This window comes from Sturnira hondurensis, unplaced genomic scaffold (assembly GCF_014824575.4).
Source record: "Sturnira hondurensis isolate 20B ecotype Veracruz unplaced genomic scaffold, ASM1482457v3 Scaffold0007222, whole genome shotgun sequence".
In the NCBI taxonomy this organism is placed as follows: domain Eukaryota; kingdom Metazoa; phylum Chordata; class Mammalia; order Chiroptera; family Phyllostomidae; genus Sturnira; species Sturnira hondurensis.
Window position 1 is genome coordinate 2,207,720 of NW_028079853.1, and position 22,333 is coordinate 2,230,052.

The following is a 22,333-nucleotide window of genomic DNA, read 5'->3' on the forward strand; positions in this document are numbered from 1 at the left end:
TTAGTTTTCTGAGGAAATTCCATACTGTTTTCCATAGTGGTTGTACCAGTCTGTAGTCCCACCAACAGTGCACTAGGGTACTCTTTTCTCCACATCCTCTCCAACACTTATTTGTTGATTTGTGTAAGATGGCCATTCTGACTGGTGTGAAGTGGTATCTCATTGTGGTTTTAATTTGCATCTCACTGATGGCTAGCAATACTGAGAATCTTCTTATGTGTCTCTGGACCTTCTGTATGTCCTCCTTGTTGAAGTGTCTGTTCAAGTCCTTTGCCCTTTTTTAAATTGAGTTGCTTTTTCTCAGGGTGGAGTCATATGAGTTCTTCATATATTTTGGAGATCAAACCCTTGTCCAAGGTATCATTCGCATATATGTTTTCCCATACTGTTGGTTCTCCTCCAATTTTAATGCTAGTTTCTTTAGCCTTGCAGAAAGTTTTTATTTTGGTGAAATCCCATTTGTTTATTCTTTCCTTTATGTCCCTTGCTCTAGGGGGCACATCAGTGAAAATATTGCTGCATGAAATATCTGATATTTTTTTGCCTACGTTCTCCTCTAGGACTTTAAAAGGCTTATATTTAAGTCTTTTATCCACTTTGAATTTATATTGGTGTATGGCGAAAGTTGGTGCACAAATTTCATTTTTTCGCATGTAGCTGTCCATTATGCCATTAAAGGGCCGAAGTAATTTTAGGACTGTATAAATGCACCTACTCCTTAACTGCTAAGGAGTTGAAATTACATTTGGCCCTTTGAAGTCAATCATGAGGCTGATGTGGCCCCAGTGAAAATGAGTTTGACACCCCTGACCTAGAGAGAGAAGAGAGATGCCTTGATGTCGCCAGAAAGAGGTGGAAGTCCTGGCTCCCCACTTGTACTCCACTGACCATGCAGTTAGTGGAGAGGATTTCCTCATTTCTGCTCCCTTATCGAAGGAGTCTAAGCTTCACACGTGGCCTCTCTTGATTCTATTATGGGGTGTGGAGAAGCTCACCTCATTATTACTGGACAATAGTAAAAGTCCAGGTCCCCTACTCAGTCTCCACTGACACTACTACAGAAGAGTGGGTTGAGGAGGGTCACCTTGTTACCACTGGGTAGTGCCAAAGTCCAAACTTCCTCTTGACCTCTTTTGATACTGCCTCTGCAGGGACAGGGAGGAACACTTCATTACCTTGTCCTGTTTGGAGATAGATATCCAGGTCTCCCTTGTTTTCTCCACTGACACCACAGTGGAGGTAGGAGTGGTCAGAGAGAGGCACCTCTTCGCCACTGAGTGGGGTGACAGTCCAGGCTGCACGTTTGGCCCAGCAGGGAGGGCGAGGTGCATGTGGTTACATCTGGGCGAGTATGTAACTCTAGCTTGTCCACTAGGATCCTGTTCATGAGATTGGGAAGGTACTATGGGTTTTCCCTGGTGTTCACTTAGAGCAGAGTAGTTCCTGTCATTATTTCTGTCTCACTAGGCTGCCTCTTCCTGGTCCATTGACGAGAAGGCAGACTTTTCTAGGCACTCAGTGTTTTTGGATTGTAGGATCATCACCCCCCAGTTATATGGAATGTAAAACAAAACAAAACAAAACAAAAAAACAGTGAATTTACTGCCAGGTCATCCCTCAAATATGAAGGTCCCTAGCTGGTCCACCTTCTCTTCAACTTTCTAAAGTCTTCCTGTGTTTGTTTTTATATATAATTCCTAGGGTTTTTAAAGAATCTGTTCTCAGTGGGAAGAATAAGGAGAACTGCATCTGTACTACCTCATCCGGATCCAGAAACCTAACCCTTTTTCTTTTAAAGAAAGAGATGAAGAACCATGCTATAGTGCACTATCAGGGCAGGGAAAGTTGAGATAGGAACTGTGATTCTGGCTGTCTTTTTAATTCAGTATTTAAGCAAGTTTGATCCAAAGAGAAAACGTAAAGAATAAGCAATTAACAGCATATAAAAACAGGCCCTATTGTTGTAACCTCATTGTTAAAACTTTATGACTATTTAGCTTAAGATGCTGCGTGCTACCTTATTAAAATAAACTCAAAGCTCTCAAGATTTAGTGCTAAAAGGAGAATCCCGGTGTTGGAGAGAGCTGTTGATGAAGCGGCACCTGCTTTGGCTCAGTAGCTGCTGCAGGGCAGCCGCACACCAGTGAATATGGAGACTGTGAAGTGGAGTCTAGATTCCTGCACAGCTCACAAAGGGCAGCCAGGATGAGAGAGATGGACACAGTAAATAGTTACCATTGTAACAGCCATGAGAGAGCTCTTCATATAAATAAAAGATATGTTCCCTCATAAATCCTAGGTACACATACACTTTCCTGACATGATATTTCAAAATAAACCTTAAGCAAAGTTTATAGAGGAAAGAGTTTTTAGAATTTATTGATCTAAATTTTATGGAGTGAAGATTTTTATGTTTAACATTATTCTGGACTTTCTTGTAAATGAACAGATGTCAAACTCATTCTGTAAGGTTAGCAGCTTCCTCAGTACAGGAACATACTGATTTTAGTCAGGTGATGATGATTGCAGAGAATATAAAATCTGTGAATTTTTGCTGTCTGGGAATACACATTTCTTCTATTTCTTTCTGAAATTGAACCTCAAGAGAAGAGAGAAGTTGCTCCATTTCAATCTTAGCCTCCCCCATCCTCTTAGGGAATAGCTGCCTCAGTTTTATTCTGTTAGAATCTGTTTATCATAAAGCTCTCAGGCTCCAAATATGTCTTTCTTCAGATACACGTGAGTGCCGACCATTGAACTTAGGGCCCTCCAAAGATGATGGGGACCACATCAGAGCATCACCTCGAAACCTCCTGTATTATATCCTGATCATCCAGAATTACAAAAACATTGTGTCTACTTACCAGTGTAAGCCGAAGAAGAGCTGCAAAGCGTTAAAGACTTGTTTTCTCCAGTCACCTGTTCCTCTTTAAATTTCCTCAAAGGGTATTATTCCTCAGGGATATTTTTTTTAATGAAGTTGATCCTTTGGGAAGAGAACATGAGGGAGAAAAAACAATTTCTTACTTCTCATCTATTGATTCTTTTCCCCCTCATTTTCTTTCTTCCTCTTAGCCTTTCTCTCTTTACCTTCCACTTTAGGCAGATTTGAAGAAAAGTAAAATTATATATCAAGTGAATGTGAATAAATTTGGAAAAGGGTGGGAAGACATTTTACTTCACAGTTGGAAGGAAAAAGAATATGAGAACACAGAGTGTATTCACTGACTTCAGGACTAGCTTCTTTAATTGAGTGTCTTCAAGACTTCGTATCTTTTGCTTTTGAAACACTTGAGAGAAATTAGCTTCTTAATCATGAAAGAGCTGAAGCATCTTGTTCAAGATTCTGTTGGCCTTGGGGTTGGCTTTTCAGAAGAGTCTGGATTTATATCATAGCTTTTCTCTTCCGCTTGTGGTTACCGTTTTGCCCAGTCTGCTCTGGTTCTGTGCTTGCTGACTTAAGGTGCATAGAGAGATATGCCCCGTGGGCATGGGATAGATAGCGCTTTTTCTGGCTGAGTTGTATCAAGTAATCAGGTTTGTGCCTTAATCCCTGTTCTCCACTGGGGGTCTCTTTCCACTCTATAACCACTTGTCCATCCTTTTTTAAAAAATGGCAGCTTGAAGCTTTTTATAGAAGATTGTGATCTTTCTCATGCATTCTTACTCTTCTATGCCTTCTTTCTTGTTCTGTCTCACTTTTCAAAAACAAATATCAAAGAAAGTGTTTTTAGAAAATTCCTTTTACATATTTTTTACAGAAAACAAAACTTTATGTTCCCAGAGAGCAAAAGTACTTTTTGTATATAGTGGTTTTATAATAAAAATTTATTTTAATTTTAAAGTTTTAGCTCTGCCTTTTTGAAAGAATTTTTACTATAATCAAGTTACCTTTTAGCCCAGAAGGATACTTCGTAACAAGTATGTATCAAATTGAATATCACCTAATTTATTTTATTTTTTTAAATATATTTTATTGATTATACCATTACAGTTGTTCTATTCCCCGCCTTCATTCCCCTCCACCCGCACACTCCCTCCCCCACCATTCTCCCCCCCTTAGTTTATAACCACATGTCTCAAGTTCTTTGGATATTATATTTCCCCCACTATTCTCGCCCTCCCCCTATCTATTTTCTACCTACCATCTATGCTATTTTCTGTGCCTTCTCCCCCCTTCTCCCCCTCCCACCCCCCTGTTTCTAACCCTCCATGTGTTCTTCATTTCTATGGTTCCACTCCTGATCTAGCTGTCCTCTTGGTTTGCTTTTGTTTTAGGTGTGGTTGTTAATAACTATGTGTTTGCTGTCCTTTCACTGTTAATATTTTTCATCTCCTTTTTCTTATATAAGTCCCTTTAGCATTTCATATAATAAGGGCTTGGTGATGATGAACTCCTTGAACTTGACCTTATCTGAGAAGCACTTTATCTGCCCTTCCATTCTAAATGAAAGTTTTGCTGGATAAAGCAATCTTGGCTGTAGGTCTTTGGATTTCATGACTTGGAATACTTCTTTCCAGCCCCTTCTTGCCTGTAAGGTCTCTTTTGAGAAATCCGCTGACAGTCTGATGGGTACTCCTTTGTAGGTGACTGTCCCCTTATCCCTTGATGCTTCTAGGATTCTCTCCTTCATTTTGGTCTTGGCTAATGTAATTATGATGTGCCTTGGTGTGTTCCTTCTTGGGTCCAACTTCTTTGGCACTCTCTGAGCTTCCTGGATTTCCTGGAAGTCTATTTCCTTTGCCAGACTGGGGAAGTTCTCCTTTATTATTTGTTCAAATACGTTTTCCACTCGTGGCTGTTTCTTTCCCCCTTCTGGTACCCCTATAATTCGGATGTTGGAACGTTTAAAGATGTCCTGGAGGTTCCTAAGCCTCTCCTCATTTTTTTGAATTCTCATTTCTTCATTCCTTTCTGGTGGGATGTTTTGTTCTTCCTTCTGGTCCATTCCATTGATTTGAGTCCCAGTTTCCTTTCCATCACTATTGGTTTCCTGTGCATCTCCCTTCATTTCAATTAGTTTAGCCTTCATATGTTCCTCTAATTTGTGACTATGTTCCTCTAATTTGTGACTTTGTTCCTCTAATTTGTGACTATAATCTACCAGTTCTGTGAGCATCCTGATAAATAGTGTCCTGAATTGTGCTTCTGAGAGGCTGGCAATTTCTCGGTTGCTTAGAGTTATTGGCTCTGGGACTTTGAGTTCTTCTTGTGCCATCTTTCGGGTTGTTCATGCCTGTTCCATAGCAGGATCAGAGCCCTAAAGTGTTCACTAGAACAGGGCAACTAAGTCGCTGGGTTGTGACGTTGTATGTGGGGGCGGGGTCAAAGAGGGACAATGGCTCTCACCGGTATCGCAGGGCAACTAAGTCGCTGGGTTGTGACGCTGTATGTGGGGACGGGGTCAAAGAGGGACTATGGCGTCCTGTCTGCCGCCTGCCGCCACAGCCCTCACCGGTGCCGCAGTTGCTGCCATCACCGGGCCCACGCATTTCGTCCCACTGCAAGCGAGTGTGCCACCGCCGTCAGCCCTTGCCCCCTGGGGCCTGCGTGGTCTGTCTCACTGTGCGCGAATGTGCGACCGAGGTCAGTCTACCCTGCACCCCAACTGGTTCCGGGCTGCCTGCGCACCTGGGTCGGGGGACCTGTCCTTCCCGACCCTGCTCGCTGCTGGCTCTGCCCCTCTTACCGTCCCCGTTGAATGGTTAGATGTAGTCAGACTTCTGTATAATTCAATTTTCTGTCCTTTGGTTGTGTCTTTGTTTCTCCAAACCTTTGTTGTATTCAAACTTGGTTGTGGGAGAAGGCACAGTGTTTCCACCTATGCCTCCATCTTGGCGGAAGTCCTGAATATCACCTAATTTAAAAAGAGAAAGATAAATCAGATGCTATTCAAATAAAACCTTCTATTATTGGAAAAAATAGAGACATTGGTACTATAGAAAATGAAAAGATACTATAGAAATTTGCTTACAATCCTACTGGGTGTTTTCAGATGTAGTGTAGAGAAAAGTAGAACTGAAGAGTATGACAGAGGCAGTCTTTGCTAGCACTAAAGAACATTAGCTGGGGTCCAACAGAAATCTTCTTCTTGGTCAAATTCAGGGAATAAATAAATAAATACAAATACCAGCAGCTGATGTTTATTGAGTGATTATGAAGTGCCACACTCTGTGTTCAGTTTGTGACATGTAGTGTCTCATTTAATTCTCACAATAATCCTAAGGAGTAGTTTATTCCTGTGTTACCATTAAGGCTCAGACAGATGAATTTTTACATGGTCTCATGCCTCATGAGTGATAGAACTGGTGTGTCAAACCGGGTCCATCAGACTCTACAGATACATTTTCGTAGCCATCATGTTACATACATGATGGATGGTACTGTCTTTCTGAGCAAGTACAGTGGCTTCCCATTGCTTACAGTTAGCTTTATTTAGCATGCTATTCAGTACCTTACGTGATCTGACCTCATCTTTGTTTCCTACCGATCTACTCTACGTACACTCCCCTACAACAATTTCAAAATTCACTGTACATACTTACTTTTGTGCTTTTCACTCAGTTTGTTCCCTGAACCTGGAATGCTTTTCCCATGGAAACCTGACTCATTGTTCAGGGATCAGACCAAATGCCGGCTTTTCTGTAAAATTCCCCAGTTTTTCCAGTTCAATTTTTTTTGCACTTCTAAAGTAAACTTTTTATTGACATATGACATACATTTAAATCAGTGCACAAATTTTAAGTGTCTAAATATAAACTGAATATTTTCAGTAATGAGCCCACATCAGAAAACATAATTTGCCAATTACACTTCAATAAACTGAAAAATATAAAGTTAAAATAAAGAAGATACAGTTCTTCCAGTCACGATGGTAGTGTAGGTAAACACGGTACTCACCCCCCAAAATCATGACAAAGTTACAAGTAACCTACTGAACAACCCATCATTCAAAACTGCCTGAAATCAAGCTGAATGGAAGTCCTACAATTACAAAATTAAAGGAGAAACCACATCAAGACTGCTAGGAGAGCAGACATGGAATGGGCTGGCCAGTCCCACACTCATATGGCAGATAAAAATCGGGGGGATATCTTGGCTGCAAAGACCCCCCTCTGAGGAGAAAGGGGACCTAATCCTATCCCAGGCTCCCCAGCCCAGGGTTCCAGTACCAGGAAAGGAATTCCCCATAATTTCTGGCTATAAAAACCAGCAGGGATTTGAGTTGAGGGAAGGGGTGGGCCTCTGAAGTCACAGGCAGTTCCTCTTCAAGGACCTGTGTCCAGACTTACTTGGACTCACTCCCTCTGAGCTTCAGCATTAGGGCAGCAGCTCAAAGGGCAATGGAGACATGTGAGGATGAACTGAATTGTTGACATCAAGGCAAGAGCTAGAGGGACAGCTTTCTCCCAGACAGAAGTGCTGACAGAGCCCTGGCTGGTGTGGCTCAGTGAATTGAGCACCAGCCTGCAAACCACAGGGTAGCCATATTGATTCCCATTCTGGGGCACATGCCTGGGTTGCAGGCTAGGCCCCCAGTGCAGGGCATATGAGAGACAACCACACATTAATGTTTCTCTCCCTCTCTTTCTTCCTCCTTTCCCTTCTCTAAAAATAAATAAAATCATTTTTTAAAAAAGTGCTGCCAGAGGCCATTGTCCCTTTGATGAGCCCTCCCCCCACAGACTCAGCAGGCTAGTACCATGTCTGAGACTCCATCAACCTTGCTATCACTGTTCCCCTGACTCTGGTGATTCCTTATACGCACTGCACCCAAATTTTGGGCCCACCCCAACTGTTTCCAGCGGCTTTTCCACATGAATGGCTTGCCTTGGCTCATGCTTCAGATTTTCTAAATTCTCTCAAGCAGCATCTGGTCTCAGCGTGCCCTATATCTCTTGCTAAGAGGTCTCAGACCTGGTACTAGCAGAAGCAGGCCTTGGTTCACAGCTTAGGCTCACCTGAGCACCTCTAAGCCCAACACAAGTAGCAGCCATCTGCAGATCCCTTTGTAGCTTATGCCAGGTGGCCCTGGACAAAACACAGGTGGTGGCTGACCTTGGCCTGTATCTCAGAGGAGGCCCCAGAACCAGCACACCCAGTGGACAGCTTCAGACCACATTGGAACACCCCCCAACCACCTCCACAAGTGTCACACTCAAGGGGTAGACTCAGTGGGCACTAGAACCCTGCCGAAGTCCTACTCTGTGGGCACTAGAACCCTGCCAAAGTAAGTCCTACTCTGTGGGTTGAGCCCCCTGCACAGCTGATCCTTTATGTTGGTTGAAGGTTGGTGGTCAGAGGTCATAGCCAGTCCTTATTTCTCATCAGCCTGGGAAAACCCCTCCCACTGATGTGCCAGTGGCAGTCAAAACTCAAGTACAAGAAGAGGGTGTACAGTCCACACAGGGGACACCCTTCAAGTACTCATCTTGGGTGGTAGGGGAGGTTGTGCCACTGGACACTACATCAGGCCACTCCACTAAGCCTGGGAGACATAACAGCTCTACCTAATAACTAGAAACAAACAGAAGGAGGCTGCCAAAATGAGGAGACAAAAACATGGCCCAAATGAAAGAACAAGAGAAATCTCCAGAAAAAGAACAAGATGAAATGGAGGCAAGGAAACTATTAGATAATACAGTTCAAAACACAGGTTATAAAGATGCTTAATGATCTTAGTCATAACCTCAACAGCATAGAAAAGGACCAGTCATCAGTGAAGGATACACTAATTGAAGTGAAGAATAATCTACAAGGAATCGATACTAGAGTGGATAAAGCTGAGAATGAAATCACCAATTTGGAATATAAGAAAGCAAAAAATACCCAATCAGAATAGCAAATAGAAAAAAGAATCTAAAAATATGAGGATAGTATAAGGAGTCTCTGGGACAATTTCAAATGTATCAATATTTGCATCTTGGGGGTGCCAGAAGAAGAAGAGAGAGAGCAAAAAAATTAAGAGTCAGTTGAAAAAATAATGACATAAAACTTCCATAATTTGGTGAAGGAACTAGACATACAAGTCTAGGAAGTGCAAAGAGGCCCAAACAAGATGAACCAAAAGAGTTTCTCATCAAGATACATCATAATTAAAATGCAAAGAGTTAAAGATGGAGAGAGTAAATCTAAGAAGCAGTTAGTTACTAACAAGGGAACTCCCATTAGACTATCAGCTTATTTCTCAATAGGAACTTTGCAGGCCAGGAGGGATGGACAAGAAATATTCAAAGTGATTAAAAGCAAGGACCTACAGCCCAGATTATTCTACCTAGAAAGTTTTCATTTATTGAACAATTGAAGGATAGATAAAGAGTTTTCCGGACTAGAAAAGCTAAAGGAGTTCATCACCACCAAACCAGTATCATATGTGTTAAAGGATCTTCTTGAAGATTTTTTATAAAAGCCATTCTGACTGATTCAGGTAATATCTCATTGTGTTTTGATTTACATTTCCCTGATTACTAGTGATGTTGAAATTCTTGTTTTAGTTTTGCTCCATCATTATGCTGCCCAATTCTACTTTAAGTTTTGCTCTGATTGCATCATTTACTACATCTCTATAGCCTACAATACTGTTTTGGATATAGAATTATTCATCTTTGTTTCACAAGTATTTTTTTGCCTGTGGTTGTTTCATGTTTTTCTAGGATGGAAAAGAATTCCTGGGAAATTCATGAAAGAAGAATGAAGGAGCAGTACCTTGTGGCTATTACAGATAAAGATCAGCAGATTAGTCACCTGCAGAATCTTTTGAGGGACTTTAGATCTTCCTCCCAGACTGAAACCCTCAAAGCACAGTACCAAAGACAGGTGAGTAATTTCAGTACCAGTTGCTACTCAGAGATAATCATTACCCAGGAAGTATCAGCTTCCTGCAAGCTAAGTGCCCATCTCTCACTATTAGGCAGGCCACTATGATTTTCTATGAGGTGGACAGAGTTCTGGAGGGAAGGAATTCAGCATGAACAATCTTAGGGGGAAATTTCATCAGTGTTTGTATCCTGGCAGGTATCCCCAGAGACATCAGCTTCCCTAACTGGGTCACAAAACCTAGTGTATGAGACAGAACTTCTTAGGACCCAGCTCAGTGACAGCCTAAAGGAAATTCACCAAAAGGAGCTAAGAATTCAGCAACTGAACAGCAGGGTAAGTCTTTAACGCTAGCCTGGAATTCAGTTTCTTGTTTCCATGACTGGAAGCAAGAAGGTAAGTAGAAGCTGATTAAACCTAGGCTCCAGCTGTAGCATATCCTAGGGTACAGAAGTTCTACCTTTCTCAGAGCCTGAGTTGCTCACCCTAGGGCTAGACATGGTCACATTTTCTTTTCCTCGCCATTGGAGAGTCTTTGAGAAATAATTGGAAAAATTCATTCAGTAAGAGTGAAAAAGATAACTCCTTTAGGAAGCCTTCATCCCCAGCATCATCTCCCCATCTGTATCACTTGTTAGTAATATTGAGGTCATACCCCCCAAAACTCCAACCAGTTCCCAGTTCCACCAGTATGCAGCAGGGAAGAGTCTCAGGAAGGTGGAGCGTGGCTTTTCCTGTGTGATTAGACAGCAGGAGGCCCATTTGTAGGCCTCCTTATTGTGTGTCTGATGTTCAAGAGTGAAAGAAGACAGCTTGCTTTTCCCCACATCCCAGCCTTGCCACTCCAGACACTCTAGGGAAGGGTGCTGGAGCAGATGGGACCTTTTTCTGTAGGGAAGGGCCACTTTGCCATCTAGAGCAAAGGCAAAGGCAAGATTAAAGAAAATCCTTTTAGGTGCCTCCTCATGTCTTTGTCCTCCCCTACCCTACCCTGTTATGAATCATACTCTTATTGCTCTTTGATTATTCAAATATTTTCTTGTGGCACCTTCCTTAGTTTTGCCTTCTTCAGAGGAAGTCAGCTGGGTGGTTTTTATGTTGCAACTAGAGGGGATTTAAGAGATCATTTAGACTCTGGAGTCTAAAGATTGGCTTTGAGGAAAGCTGTGACTGTCCAAAAACTGTATGTATGGTGTGTGCATGGGTGGGTATAATAAGTCATCAGTTTATCAAGGGGTCTACTGTGATCCAAAAATGATAAAGAGCAGTGGGCTGTTTTACAGATGAGAAAACTAGCCCTAGTGGTATTAAATAACTTGCCTAATGTGTTAGGGGGAGGTGGTCTGAGATAACTTGTGATAATGTGAATGGAAAAGCACAGTGCCTGGCTTATGTAAAAGGTACTTTTTAAATGTTGTTAAATTCATGTATTTGACACTGAATTATAAGGTACTGATAACATTATTACCATATTTTTTGGGCCATAAGACACACCTAGGTTTTAGAGGAGGAAAATAGGGGAAACAATTTTGAAGCAAAAACTGTGGTAAAATATTTAATGACGTAAGGAACATATTTCACCAGTGTAAATTTAAACAGAACTCAACAGCAGCATTAACATCCATTATTCCTCCCAAATTTGCGGGGGGGAGGTTGGGGGAGTGCATCTCATGGTCCAAAAAATATGATAACTTTGGCATAGAAATTTATATTTTAAAAAAATGTTTGTTGATCCAGTGAATTGGTAAAATTGCAGACTCTTTGTTGGGGGAATTATCTGGGAGTTTTTAGAAGGGCTCCAGAGAAGCTTCTACCCAGTTCCCCTATCAGCTAGTCAGTTGTTTTCAGAAAGTTCTGCCCTTTGTAGCTCTGTAACATTTTTTCCCGTAAACTAGATCCCGTCTCAACCCTGTTATATTTGCCCGAACATTAGGTTGTGACTCTCTGGGCATTTATCTTTCTAAGACAGTGTGTTAAACTGCAATTCAGTCCTATTAGTAGATAATGAAATCATTTTAGCAGATAGCAAAAATTTTAATGTAAATGTTTTACTGAGGTAAAAAACAGGAAAGCATTCAAATCATAAACAGTATGGCCTGTTCCCATGAAGTGAAGACACCTGTGTAATCAGCACCCAGCTCAAGAATTAGAACATACCAGACCCAGAAGTCCCTTTTGTCCTCTTTTATTTTTCCAGAATACGTTTGGGATCTATTTACTTCTGTTTTTTATTATATTTTATTGAGTGTGCTATTACAGTTGTCCTGATTTTTCCCCCTTTGCTCCCCCTTTACCTGGTACCCCCCTTCCCTCCAGCAATTCTCCCTCCTTCGTTCAGGTCTATGGGTTGTACATGCAAGTTATTTGGCTTCTCCACGTTCTATGCTATTCTGAACTCCCCTCTGTCCATTTGTTCCTACCAATTACACTTCTTAATCTCTGCACCATTACCCCATTCTACCCCTTTCCCCACTCACTCCCAGCTGATAACCCTCCAAATGATCTCCATATGTATGATCCTGTTGCTGTTCTGGTTGTTTGCTTAGTTTGTTTTTTCTTTCTTTCTCTCTCTCTCTTTTTTTTTACATTCAGTTGTTGAAAGTCGTGAATTTGTTGCCTTTTTGATGTTCATGGTTTTGATCTTCTTTTTCTTAAATATATTTCTTTAACATTTCCTATAATAATGGCTTGGTGGTGATGAACTCCTTTAGCTACCTTGTCTGGGAAGTACTTTATCTGCCCTCCTAAATGATAGCTTTGCCTGGATAGAGTAACCTAGGTTGTAGGCCTTGCTTTCCATCACCTTGAATACTTCTTGCCAGTCCCTTGTTGCTTGCAAAGTTCCTTTTGAGAAATCTGCCAATAGTCTTATGAGAACTCCTTTATAGGTAACTCAAATAAGTTTCCACTTTCTTGCCCTTCCTCTTCTTTTTCTGATATCCCTAAGATTCAGATTTTGGTATATTTGGAGATGTCCCAGAGGTTCCTACGCCTTTTCTTTTTTAAGAATTCCTGTTTCTTTTTTTTTGTTCTGGTTGAATGCTTATTTCTTATGTTCCAAATTGTCTGTTTGAATGTCATCTTCCTTCCCTTCTCTGTTGGTTTCCTGTAGATTTTTCTTTATTTCACTTAGTGTAACCTTCATTTTTTCCTTTATTTTTTTAACCATACTCAATGAATTTTCTGAGCATCCTGATCACCAGTGTTTTGAACTCTGCATCTGATAGGTTGGCTATCTCTGTTTCGCTTAGTTCTTTTTCTGGAGTTTTGCTTTATTTTTTCATTTGGGCCATATTTCTTTGTCTCCTCAATTTGGTAGCCACCCTGTGTTTGTTGCTGTGTATTAGGTAGAACTGCTTTTACTCTTTGTCTTAGTAGCGTGACCTGCCTCAGGGTACCTGTAAATTGTGTTAGGTAATCGCCGGTGCAGGGCATCCACTTTGCTGCTTTGTGGCTGTGGGGGAAGGGCTTGGAGTGGGACAGCGCTGCCACAGGGCATCTGGAGGTTTGCCCAGTGCTCACCCCATTTTCAGTCACTTTACCCCCTTCCTGTGTGTGACTGGTGCTGTTCCAGCTGCTGCCGTGGTGATAAATCCCAGAGTGAGTGAGTTTCTGTATGTTTTAAGACCATGCTGGCTCTTTAAGTGGCGAAAATCTAGCAACTTCTTCCACTGCCCCACCCCCCACTGGTTTTCATGGCCAGAGGTAATGGAGTCTATCTTCCTGGTGCTGGAGCCTTGGGCTTTACACCCCGGGGCTGGGATCACTTGCCCGAAGATCTCTCTCCTGTCCATTTGGCAGCCCCTGCTGACACCACCACTGCCTCTCTGCACCATCTCACCTCTGTGCTCCTCCCTGCGAGCCGCCCCCCATACCCATCTGGATGAATGTGTCTTCTTTAAATTTTTGATTGTTGGAATTCCATACAACTCCATTATCTGATGGTTCTGGGTATTATTAGTTTTGAGATCTGGTTGTAATTCTCTCTACGGTTGCAAGAGGAGGCAAAGCGTGTCTCCCTATGCCTCCATCTTGACCAGAAGTCCCTTGTGTCCTCTTCTATTCACTGCCACCCCTGTAGAAGTACGTGTAACTGGAGTCATGTCATCTTTTCTGTGTTGCTTCATTTATTTTGTAGTATCCATGTTGTTGTGTATAGTATGATTTTTCAATTCTTACGTTGTTTCGTATTGCACTGTGGGTGTATACCATAATTATCCTATTCTGTCTGTTAAAGAATTTTTTAGTTTTTCCATTTTGGGGCTATTAACAAACAGTGCAAATAGTGTTTTTAATAAAACAAAATAAAAAAGATTGAAAATATATATATTATGTAATAAAGAGTGTATCTGTTTGGAGAAACTTTAGTTTCAGTTATTTATGGACTGGTTTCGGCATCTTACCAAGTTATGTTTTCTTTAACAGCTTGCTTGAGATATACTTCACACACCACTTAAAGTATGAGAAACATTGCTTTAGGTCACTTCATTCTGGGTAAGAAAGAATTCTTTAGGACTGAGCTATAAGAAAGGTATCTTCATCCCTAGCATCATTCATTCATTTTTTTCATCAAGCAAGTAACTGTAATTTGCCATCTGTGAGCCTGGCCATGTGCAGTTATTGAGGATATATATAGCCCCTCATGGAGCTTACATTCCAGTGAGCTTAGAGCCTCACTCTGAGTGGGTCCTAGATAACTGGAGGAATTGCTTCTTGGGCTCTAGGTAGGGATTGTGGTAGATGGGCTGTCAGCAGAGAGAGGCTCCACTGCAAGCCGTTGCCCTAATTCTTTGCATGGGTGCTCAGACTTTATATGTATTTGCACCAGCATGGTTGAGTCTTTGTATGTAAAGCAAACTTGAAAACATGAGAGGAATGATGTTGTCTAGATTGCTTCTTCCTATCCTAGATGCTAGCCTCCATTTTTACAAGTATAGACATGGTAAAATACAATTGCTTATGAGCTATAGCAGAAATCAGCAAATTTCTCCTTACAAACCCACATAGTAAATATTCTAGGTTTCTAGGCCATCCTGTCTCTGTTACAACTACTCAGCTCTGCAGTTGTAGCACAAAAGCAGCCACAGACTATGCACAGACAAATGGGGTGGTTGTGTTCCAGTAAAACCTAATTCACAAAAGGCAGTAGGTCCTGAATTGTAGTTTGCCAGCGCCTAAACTACAAGGATCTATATCTATCCTAGAGAGAAAAATATGAACATTGTAGAAGTGGTTTACATGAGGGTAGCTTGTTATGAGTAATTAGACTTCTCCAATTGAGGGGGTTTGTGCTTCCAATGAGTTTTACAAGTCTGTCCTTTCTCTTCTAGATATGCCAAAGAAAAGAATCTTAGGATTTTTTTTCAACTCTGAGGAGTTTTGTTTGTTCCTGTTTGGGGTTCGTTTTTTTTCTTGTTTTTGTCTGGTTGTCTGTTTTTTGGTATGGTCTGTTTGCTGTAGCCATGAAAACTAATTTTCTCCTACATTAGGAGAGGATCATGCCCCTCCCTGTCTCAGAACCCATTAGTTGCCATTGTACCAAGCTCTGTCTTCAAATTAGTGTGTCCTTTCCTTTACCAACTGCCACATCCCCTAACAAAAACCCATAACCTGCTTAACTTCCCTTGCTGAACTCTCAGTTGGAGCACCTTCAGGTGGGAGATAGAGCTCTAGACTTGGAATCAAGACGTGCTTGAGTCCTGGTCTGCCACATAACGTTAGGCAAGTCACTACCCATCTCTTTTTCTGTTCGTCATTTATAAATGGGGCCAGAAAGTCTTCCTCTATCTCTCTCAAATAAGGTAATGCTTTTGAAATTGGGTTATAAACTGGACATTGCTCTTCAGAGGTAACTTTGTCCTGTTTTTCATTGTGGCCTGCAGATATTTTTGTTATACCATGTGGACTTGTTCTAGTTTTTCTTACGCATGAAATGTCCTTACTGATCATCATAGAATCTTTAGAAAAGTGTTATCTTTTTTTCTCTGAACATTGATTCGGCTTTTTTATTTAAACGTTAACCCAAAATACTCACACAAAAGAGTACTCAGGAAGAGACTGAACACCAGCCAGGCACACCAGTGTCCTTCCCTTCCTGCAGCACCTACTGTAGGGCGGTGGGTAGTCCTACAGTAGGTGCTTCAGAGAGACATCTCTATGGCTGTTAGTGTACCTGCATGTTAATCGTAACTAAACTTGGGACCAAATTCAAATAATAGGTAGAAGCTCCAAAGAGTAAAGGGGGGGAAATGGGACAACTGTAATAGCATAATCAATAAAATATATTTAAAAAATAGTCTTCTGTTTCTGACATCAGAAAAGTGGCTTGGGTCACTTTGTCGGATAGTGAGCACTCCTGACACTGGACATGTTCAAGGAAGACTGGATAACTACCTGCCACGCGTGTAGCAGAGGAGAGTCCTGCTTGGAGTGACTGAAATGTTTATACCTCTGAGTCTCTATTCCCAATATAGTTTCTTACACGTACATTAGCATGTTAGGATTTATTCTTCTACCACATATTATAATTTTTTATTTTACATTCTTGGTGACTCATAAGTCTCTACAGCATTGAAGGATCTTCCCAGGTACATTCCTGTATGAATTTTTAGATGACAGCTCTGTCTCCAGCCACCTTGAACTCTGTGCTTTATAGTCATCTGTTAGTAACTTCAACTTGGACCCAAGCTACTGCCCATCCCCTTACATACTTATTACGTCAAAAAGCAAGTGGAGCCTGGGCTGATGTGGCTCAGTGGATTGAGTGCTGGCCTGTGAACCAAAGGGTCGCCAGTTCGATTCCCAGTCAGGGCACATGTCTGGGTTGCAGGCTAGGTCCCCAGGTGGGGACGTACAAGAGGCAACCACACACTGATTTTCTCTCCCTCTCTTTCTCTCTCCTTTCCCCTCTCTCTAAAAATACATTAATTAATTTTTTAAAAGGCAAGTGGAAAACAGTGATGACTGAGGGCTTCCATTTCCCTTTTTTTTTTTCATTTTCAGTAAATGTACTGCACACTGTAAATCAAGTTTCCTGCTACTTCCCCCAAATTGTTTTTCTTTCTTGGTCAAAAAATTCTGAGTTTTCTCACTTTGTTGGAATGCACAGTGCTATTGTTGCTATTATTGAAATAAAGGCCTTGCATTAAAAAAAAATAAATCCTTAAAACTGAGGACAGCTAGCCTAAGTACTCTTTATAGTGAAATAGACCTGTGGGGTCGTGCTTATCTTGTCCTCTGTTTCAGTTTTCTCAGCTACTTGAAGAGAAAAACACCCTTTCAATTCAGCTGTGCGATACCAACCAGAGTCTTCGTGAAAATCAGCAGCACTACAGTGACCTTTATAATCACTGTGCCATCTTGGAGAAGCAGGTTCAAGAGCTGCAGGCGGTGAGTACGAAGTTGACAGGCTTGGAAACTTGTGGAACTGATTGTGGATGAAAAGGAGTTAAGTGAGCAGCATCGAAGAGGCTGACGTGTTCAGACTGAAGATTAAGTAGGTATGATGGGAGAAAGGAGAGAGAAGGGAGTTAATTAAAATGGGACTAAGGTCTGGGAAAGGGATTAGAAGAAAAAAGATCAGTGAGGTGGTGGGAGAGAAATCAAAAAGCAAGTGGAAAGCAGTGGTGATTGAAGCTTTTGGAATTCTGAAACTAGGGAAAATTTGATTTTGCTCCAAGAAATCCGAAAGCTGTGAGGGAGGTTTGGACCTGAGGAACAGAATAGGCAGAGCTGTTGACCTTGGGAGAGGTTGAGAATTGTTACGGGAGTAATTAGGGCATGGAAGGAAAGAGAACTGGTTTAGGGGGGGTTGTTGAGCCCTTGCTTGATCAGAGGGCCTTCTAGAAAATCCATGGGCCTCCACCGGAAAAAAGCAGGTTTCAATGGTAAGCCTTTAAAGTTTTAAGAGGAGAGATTCCAGAATGAGGATCTCAAATAACATTAATTGAGAGTTTTATGTAGGAGATTAATCTGTTCGAGTTGAAGATTCTCGCTTCTCAATCTGCACTTGAAGAGAGTTGTAAGCAGAGGCCTTCCTCTGCAAGATTTTTTAATTCTTTTTGATGTTCAGTGAGTGTTCCTTTTGCCCAAGTACAGTGTCTTCAGCACTCCCATCACTGGATTGCTAAGCTTAGTCTTCTTCCAGGGGCCCCTGAATATGGACGTGGCTCCAGGAGCTCCCCGGGAGAAGAACGGAGCTCACAGGAAGAGTGACGCTGGAGAACCCAGGCAGCCTCAGCTCAGGTGCGGGGGCGGCACTCGAGCCCGGAGCTCGCGGCACACACACAGAACTTGGATAGTCATCTAGATTGCGCCAGAGACCACCGGGTGGATCTGATACATCATCTTATCTTATTGGCCTCACAGAATTGATGTGAGGATTAAATAGTAACAATGTAAGCGGGAAAAGTTTGCGAAGCAAAAACAGTAGCACCATCTTACACGCACACACCAGTAATCCAGTGGCATTCATAGGAAAGGTATTCAGTTAGTCCCTAAAATCTCTTAAGATATGTTCTGTATCTGTGTTTAATCACTCCACAGCTAAGCTTTTAATGTATTTGTTGTGTTTGTATAAGCTTCTATACATTTTTCTGCTCTAGAACTTTATGAAGGCTTGGAATCCCTTGTATTGTTGGCAGCTGTGCTCTGCGTCTAGTGATGCTGTTTGTTTTCCTTTTGTCCTGAAGTTTTTCGGAAGCCCAGAAGCAGCTGAGCAACACCAAACAGGAGGTGAATGAATTGAGGAAGCTGCTGGAAGAAGAACGAGACCAAAGAGTGGCTGCCGAGACTGCCCTCTCCGTGGCCGAGGAACAGATCAGGCGGTAAAGGGCTGAGGGAGACACTTGTGTTCACCTCTGGTCCTTCCTGATCACACTCGTACATTTCAGTGGCCAGACTTGAGAATAATTGGGATCTAATTCTCATCTTGAGATGGGTGCTGCAGTGACTTCAGGGTTATTGCAGTCACTCAAGAAGGTGGCACTTTTGGAATCTAGGAGGCCTGCACTTTCCAAAGCAGTTGTCCTTAGAGAATAATAATATTATCTACCATTTATTGACGGCTTATTTCAAGTGGGGTGAAATAAGGTGTCTTTTATATCCCAGCAGTAGCTGTGTGAGGTCGGTGTAGGACTCTTGAGAACCAATTAAATGGCAATCCCATTCCCTATTTCAGATATGAATCAGCTGAATTTTTTTACAAAGATTAAAACATGGAAGATTAAGAAACCACTTTATAAAGATGATATAAAAGAATCTAGCTTTTGATTTGTTAGCAAATGTACTTCCTAATCCTGAACTTGCCCTCCCAGTCACTGGCATTGGTAAGCCAGGGTAGGCTTTCTTGCAGAAGACCACACTCTTACAAAATTAGAACATTACAGCATATTGTGCCTCTTATGGGAAGTTTGCACCAAGTGTGATTTGGAAGGACAGCTACACATTCACAATTCCTTATTCCCAACTCACCAGTCAAGAGACTCGCCCTATATGAGAGAGAGTGGCTACAGTTATTTTGCTGTTAGGTGTTTCTTTCCCATGGAAAATAAACATTAAAAGTAGGCACCTTTATTATTTCTGGGGGCTTGGGGCAGCCTCCTTCATATATTGCCTCTTCCCTCAGAGAGTGGCATTTGTTATATTACTGGCTTACAAAATTTAGGTGGCAGGGGTGGCAGACCCAGTGAGCAGGTCTTATTTGAGATACCTTTTTTCCCACCCAGACTATTCCCTACTTCTTAATTTTCATCACTCGTTTGGGCCTTGCTCTGCAGCCTCAAGGGCGGGGTCTTTAGGGATCCACAGAACCGTATCGTCTCCGCCAAGTGTTTTCAGCCAGTGCACCCATGGCTGTTTCTTTGCCACTTGCTCTGGTCTTGCTCAGACCTGGAAGCCTTGTCCTTTGGGGGAGACCTTGGGATTCATGTGTGATTAACCTGTCCCAAGCCAGCTCAAAACTGCATAGTGCCGGTGACTTCCTGAGTCTGTGGGCAAGCTACATTAATCCAAGCTTAGCCCCCTCCACAGTTCCCTCTTTGGCCCTGATGCAGAATGGAAATTGAGGTAGCCAGTCAAGTACTGCCTACCTAGGCCCAGTGCCAGTCAATCCTAGTAGTTATTATCACCTTTTCCTGCTACTGAAAGACACCTGTCTGCCTATGCCCTCCTCCCATGGAATCTGGGATATGAAACCAGTCTTTGTGGCAAGTCCCTTATGCTAGCTATATCACGTGGCATATGAGTGGGATGACTTCACCAGATCCGCCTCACATGCTGTGAACCAATGCCATTTCTGTTTTCCTCAACACAGGTTGGAGCACAGTGAATGGGACTCTGCCCGGACTCCTATCATTGGTTCCTGTGGCACTCAGGAGCAGGCTCTGTTAATAGACCTTACAGGCAACAGCTGTCGAAGGGTAAGAAGGGAAGAAGGCTATAGATAGAGAGAGGGTACTGTACTATCTCCAGGGCTGGCTGTGTTGAGGCGAAGGGTCAGGAGAAGGAATGTGGAATTCCAGGCACTGAGCAGCTAATGGGGCTAAGACTGGAAAGATATGGAAGGATGGGGGATACTGGGAGGATTTGCCAGTTTGTCGACTTTGAGAGGACTTTCAGGGTATCTCTTTTCTGCAGGGACAGAGGAAGAAAAAGACCGTATTTCTGTAGGGTAGAACTCTGACCACCACGTTTTTCTTTCAGTCGCGGAGTGGTGCTGGATGGAAGCGGGTCCTGCGTTCGCTCTGTCACTCCCGGACCCGAGTGCCTCTGCTGGCAGCCGTCTACTTTTTGATGATTCATGTCCTGCTCGTTCTGTGTTTCACGGGCCATCTATAAACTTCGTTCTCCGCTTTTGGAACACTCCTCTCAGAACTTGCACTTCTCTCATCTCTGATATCAAAACCATCAAGCCCAGTGGAATAGTCTTCTCACTTACCAGTCCTCTCTCCAAGTCTCTACAGAAAGTGCCTGCAAAAACAGAAGTGGGTGTGAGCCCAGGTTAGAGCTACAAGAGCCGTCACATCTGCTTTCTTCTGCTGCCCAGGGCCAGAAATTCTGAGGAGGCCCCTTATTTGGTTGCTGAGCTCAAGATTTGTTCAGATTTTGTGAGGCCCTGATCTCCTGTGGTCCTGTGAAAGATGCGGGGGAATATCTTCAGCCAGGAGGGTGGCTCCAATAAACCTAATAATCTGAAGTCCTGTATCATTTTGATTGATATTTATTTGCTTTGGTCACCTTATATTTTCTCCTGCTTCAGAGAAAAGGGGGCCTCGCCATAACAAAGCTCTGGTGGCATATTACCTCATAGGATACCTGATTAGGTCCCAGAGTCTGAAGAACTCCCCACGGGTTTTAGCTATTGGATCACGGGGGAGGACAGCATTTCCTTCCCTGGCTGTTCAGACATTGTTGGAGTAAAATTTATGGCCCTGAACTGTAGGATAGGATCCCATTGCTTACGCCCTGGATGACATGTGGACGAAGGTACTGAATGGCCGTTGCCTTTCCTTTCACTGGCAGGCAGGAAGACGTGGCTGTTGGCAGTGGGACTCAGATTGTTGTCATTCTGTGTTACCTGGATGTGCCGCAAATGTGGGCCCTATCAGGGCACACTAAGAGCCAGTCCTAGTGAGGCATCCACCACCCCCCCTTGGCTAGGGAGGTCTGTCTGATCTGGAGACCACGCCCAGCCTCTTGAAGTACTAAGCTCCTTTGCTTTCTCAATTTCATATTCATCTGTCCGCTGTGGTAACAGAGAGCTAAGGAAAATGCAGGGAGAGTATGGAGAAAACAATACTTAAATCTAGGCCTGAGAATGACAGCAGGATCGATTTCCACTTGTGCCTACCCCCACCTCCCCACCCTCAACCCTGCACTGTTACTGTTTTCTCATTATGCACATGATGTCTTCCCAGCTTGCTCTCACCGTCCAAAGAGAGAAAACTGGTGAACTGACTGATGCGCTCTAATCATTTGTTCTGTGGTGACCAAGCCTTGGTCACCCCAACCCAGGAACTTTCCCGAATAGCTGTAAAATAATAAAATTATTTTTAGAATGAAAAGCGGTGTATGTGTGTGTGTGTGTGTGTGTGTGTGTGTACACATGTTACGTGCTGAGGGAAGAAGGTAGATGGGGCACGTGGGAGCAGGGTAGCCAGGAATGGATAGAGGAGTGGAAAGCTTTACGTATTCAGACTTCTTTCTCACTGACTGACATCAGTGAGCGGCTACATGTGGCCTTGCAGCTTAGCAGCTAGACCCCAGCCAGGGTGATGAAGTGCAGTGAATATTTCATCCCGATACTGAACCAAAAAAGCTGGGCTTTAAGGCATGAGATTCGTGCAGGTTTATACCTGGGCCTGGGAGAACTCTTCTCTAGTGCAAATTGAAAACATGAGACCCCCCACAGGGTCCCTCTCGGTGGAAGTGGGAAAAGGATAGTCTACGGTTCAGCAGAATGGGCCTTACTATGTTTTTATATTAAGTTGCTGCTTGAGAAATCTCACTTAAGATACA

General features: G+C 42.7%; 1 protein-coding gene across 5 annotated transcripts in view; it reads left to right on the top strand.

The window, feature by feature from the left end:
- GOLGB1 (golgin B1) overlaps positions 1-21,879 on the top strand; it is a 94,090-nt gene extending 72,211 nt beyond the window's left edge. For all 5 annotated transcript variants that reach the window (XM_037051522.1, XM_037051526.1, XM_037051523.1 and 2 more), the window contains 7 exons: positions 9,655-9,817; positions 10,016-10,153; positions 17,063-17,206; positions 17,964-18,061; positions 18,508-18,642; positions 20,130-20,235; positions 20,519-21,879. In XM_037051522.1, the coding sequence (XP_036907417.1) occupies positions 9,655-9,817; positions 10,016-10,153; positions 17,063-17,206; positions 17,964-18,061; positions 18,508-18,642; positions 20,130-20,235; positions 20,519-20,653 (919 nt within the window). In that variant the 3' untranslated portion in view covers positions 20,654-21,879. The remainder of the gene's footprint in view (positions 1-9,654; positions 9,818-10,015; positions 10,154-17,062; positions 17,207-17,963; positions 18,062-18,507; positions 18,643-20,129; positions 20,236-20,518) is intronic.
- The last annotated feature ends 454 nt before the right edge of the window (positions 21,880-22,333 follow it).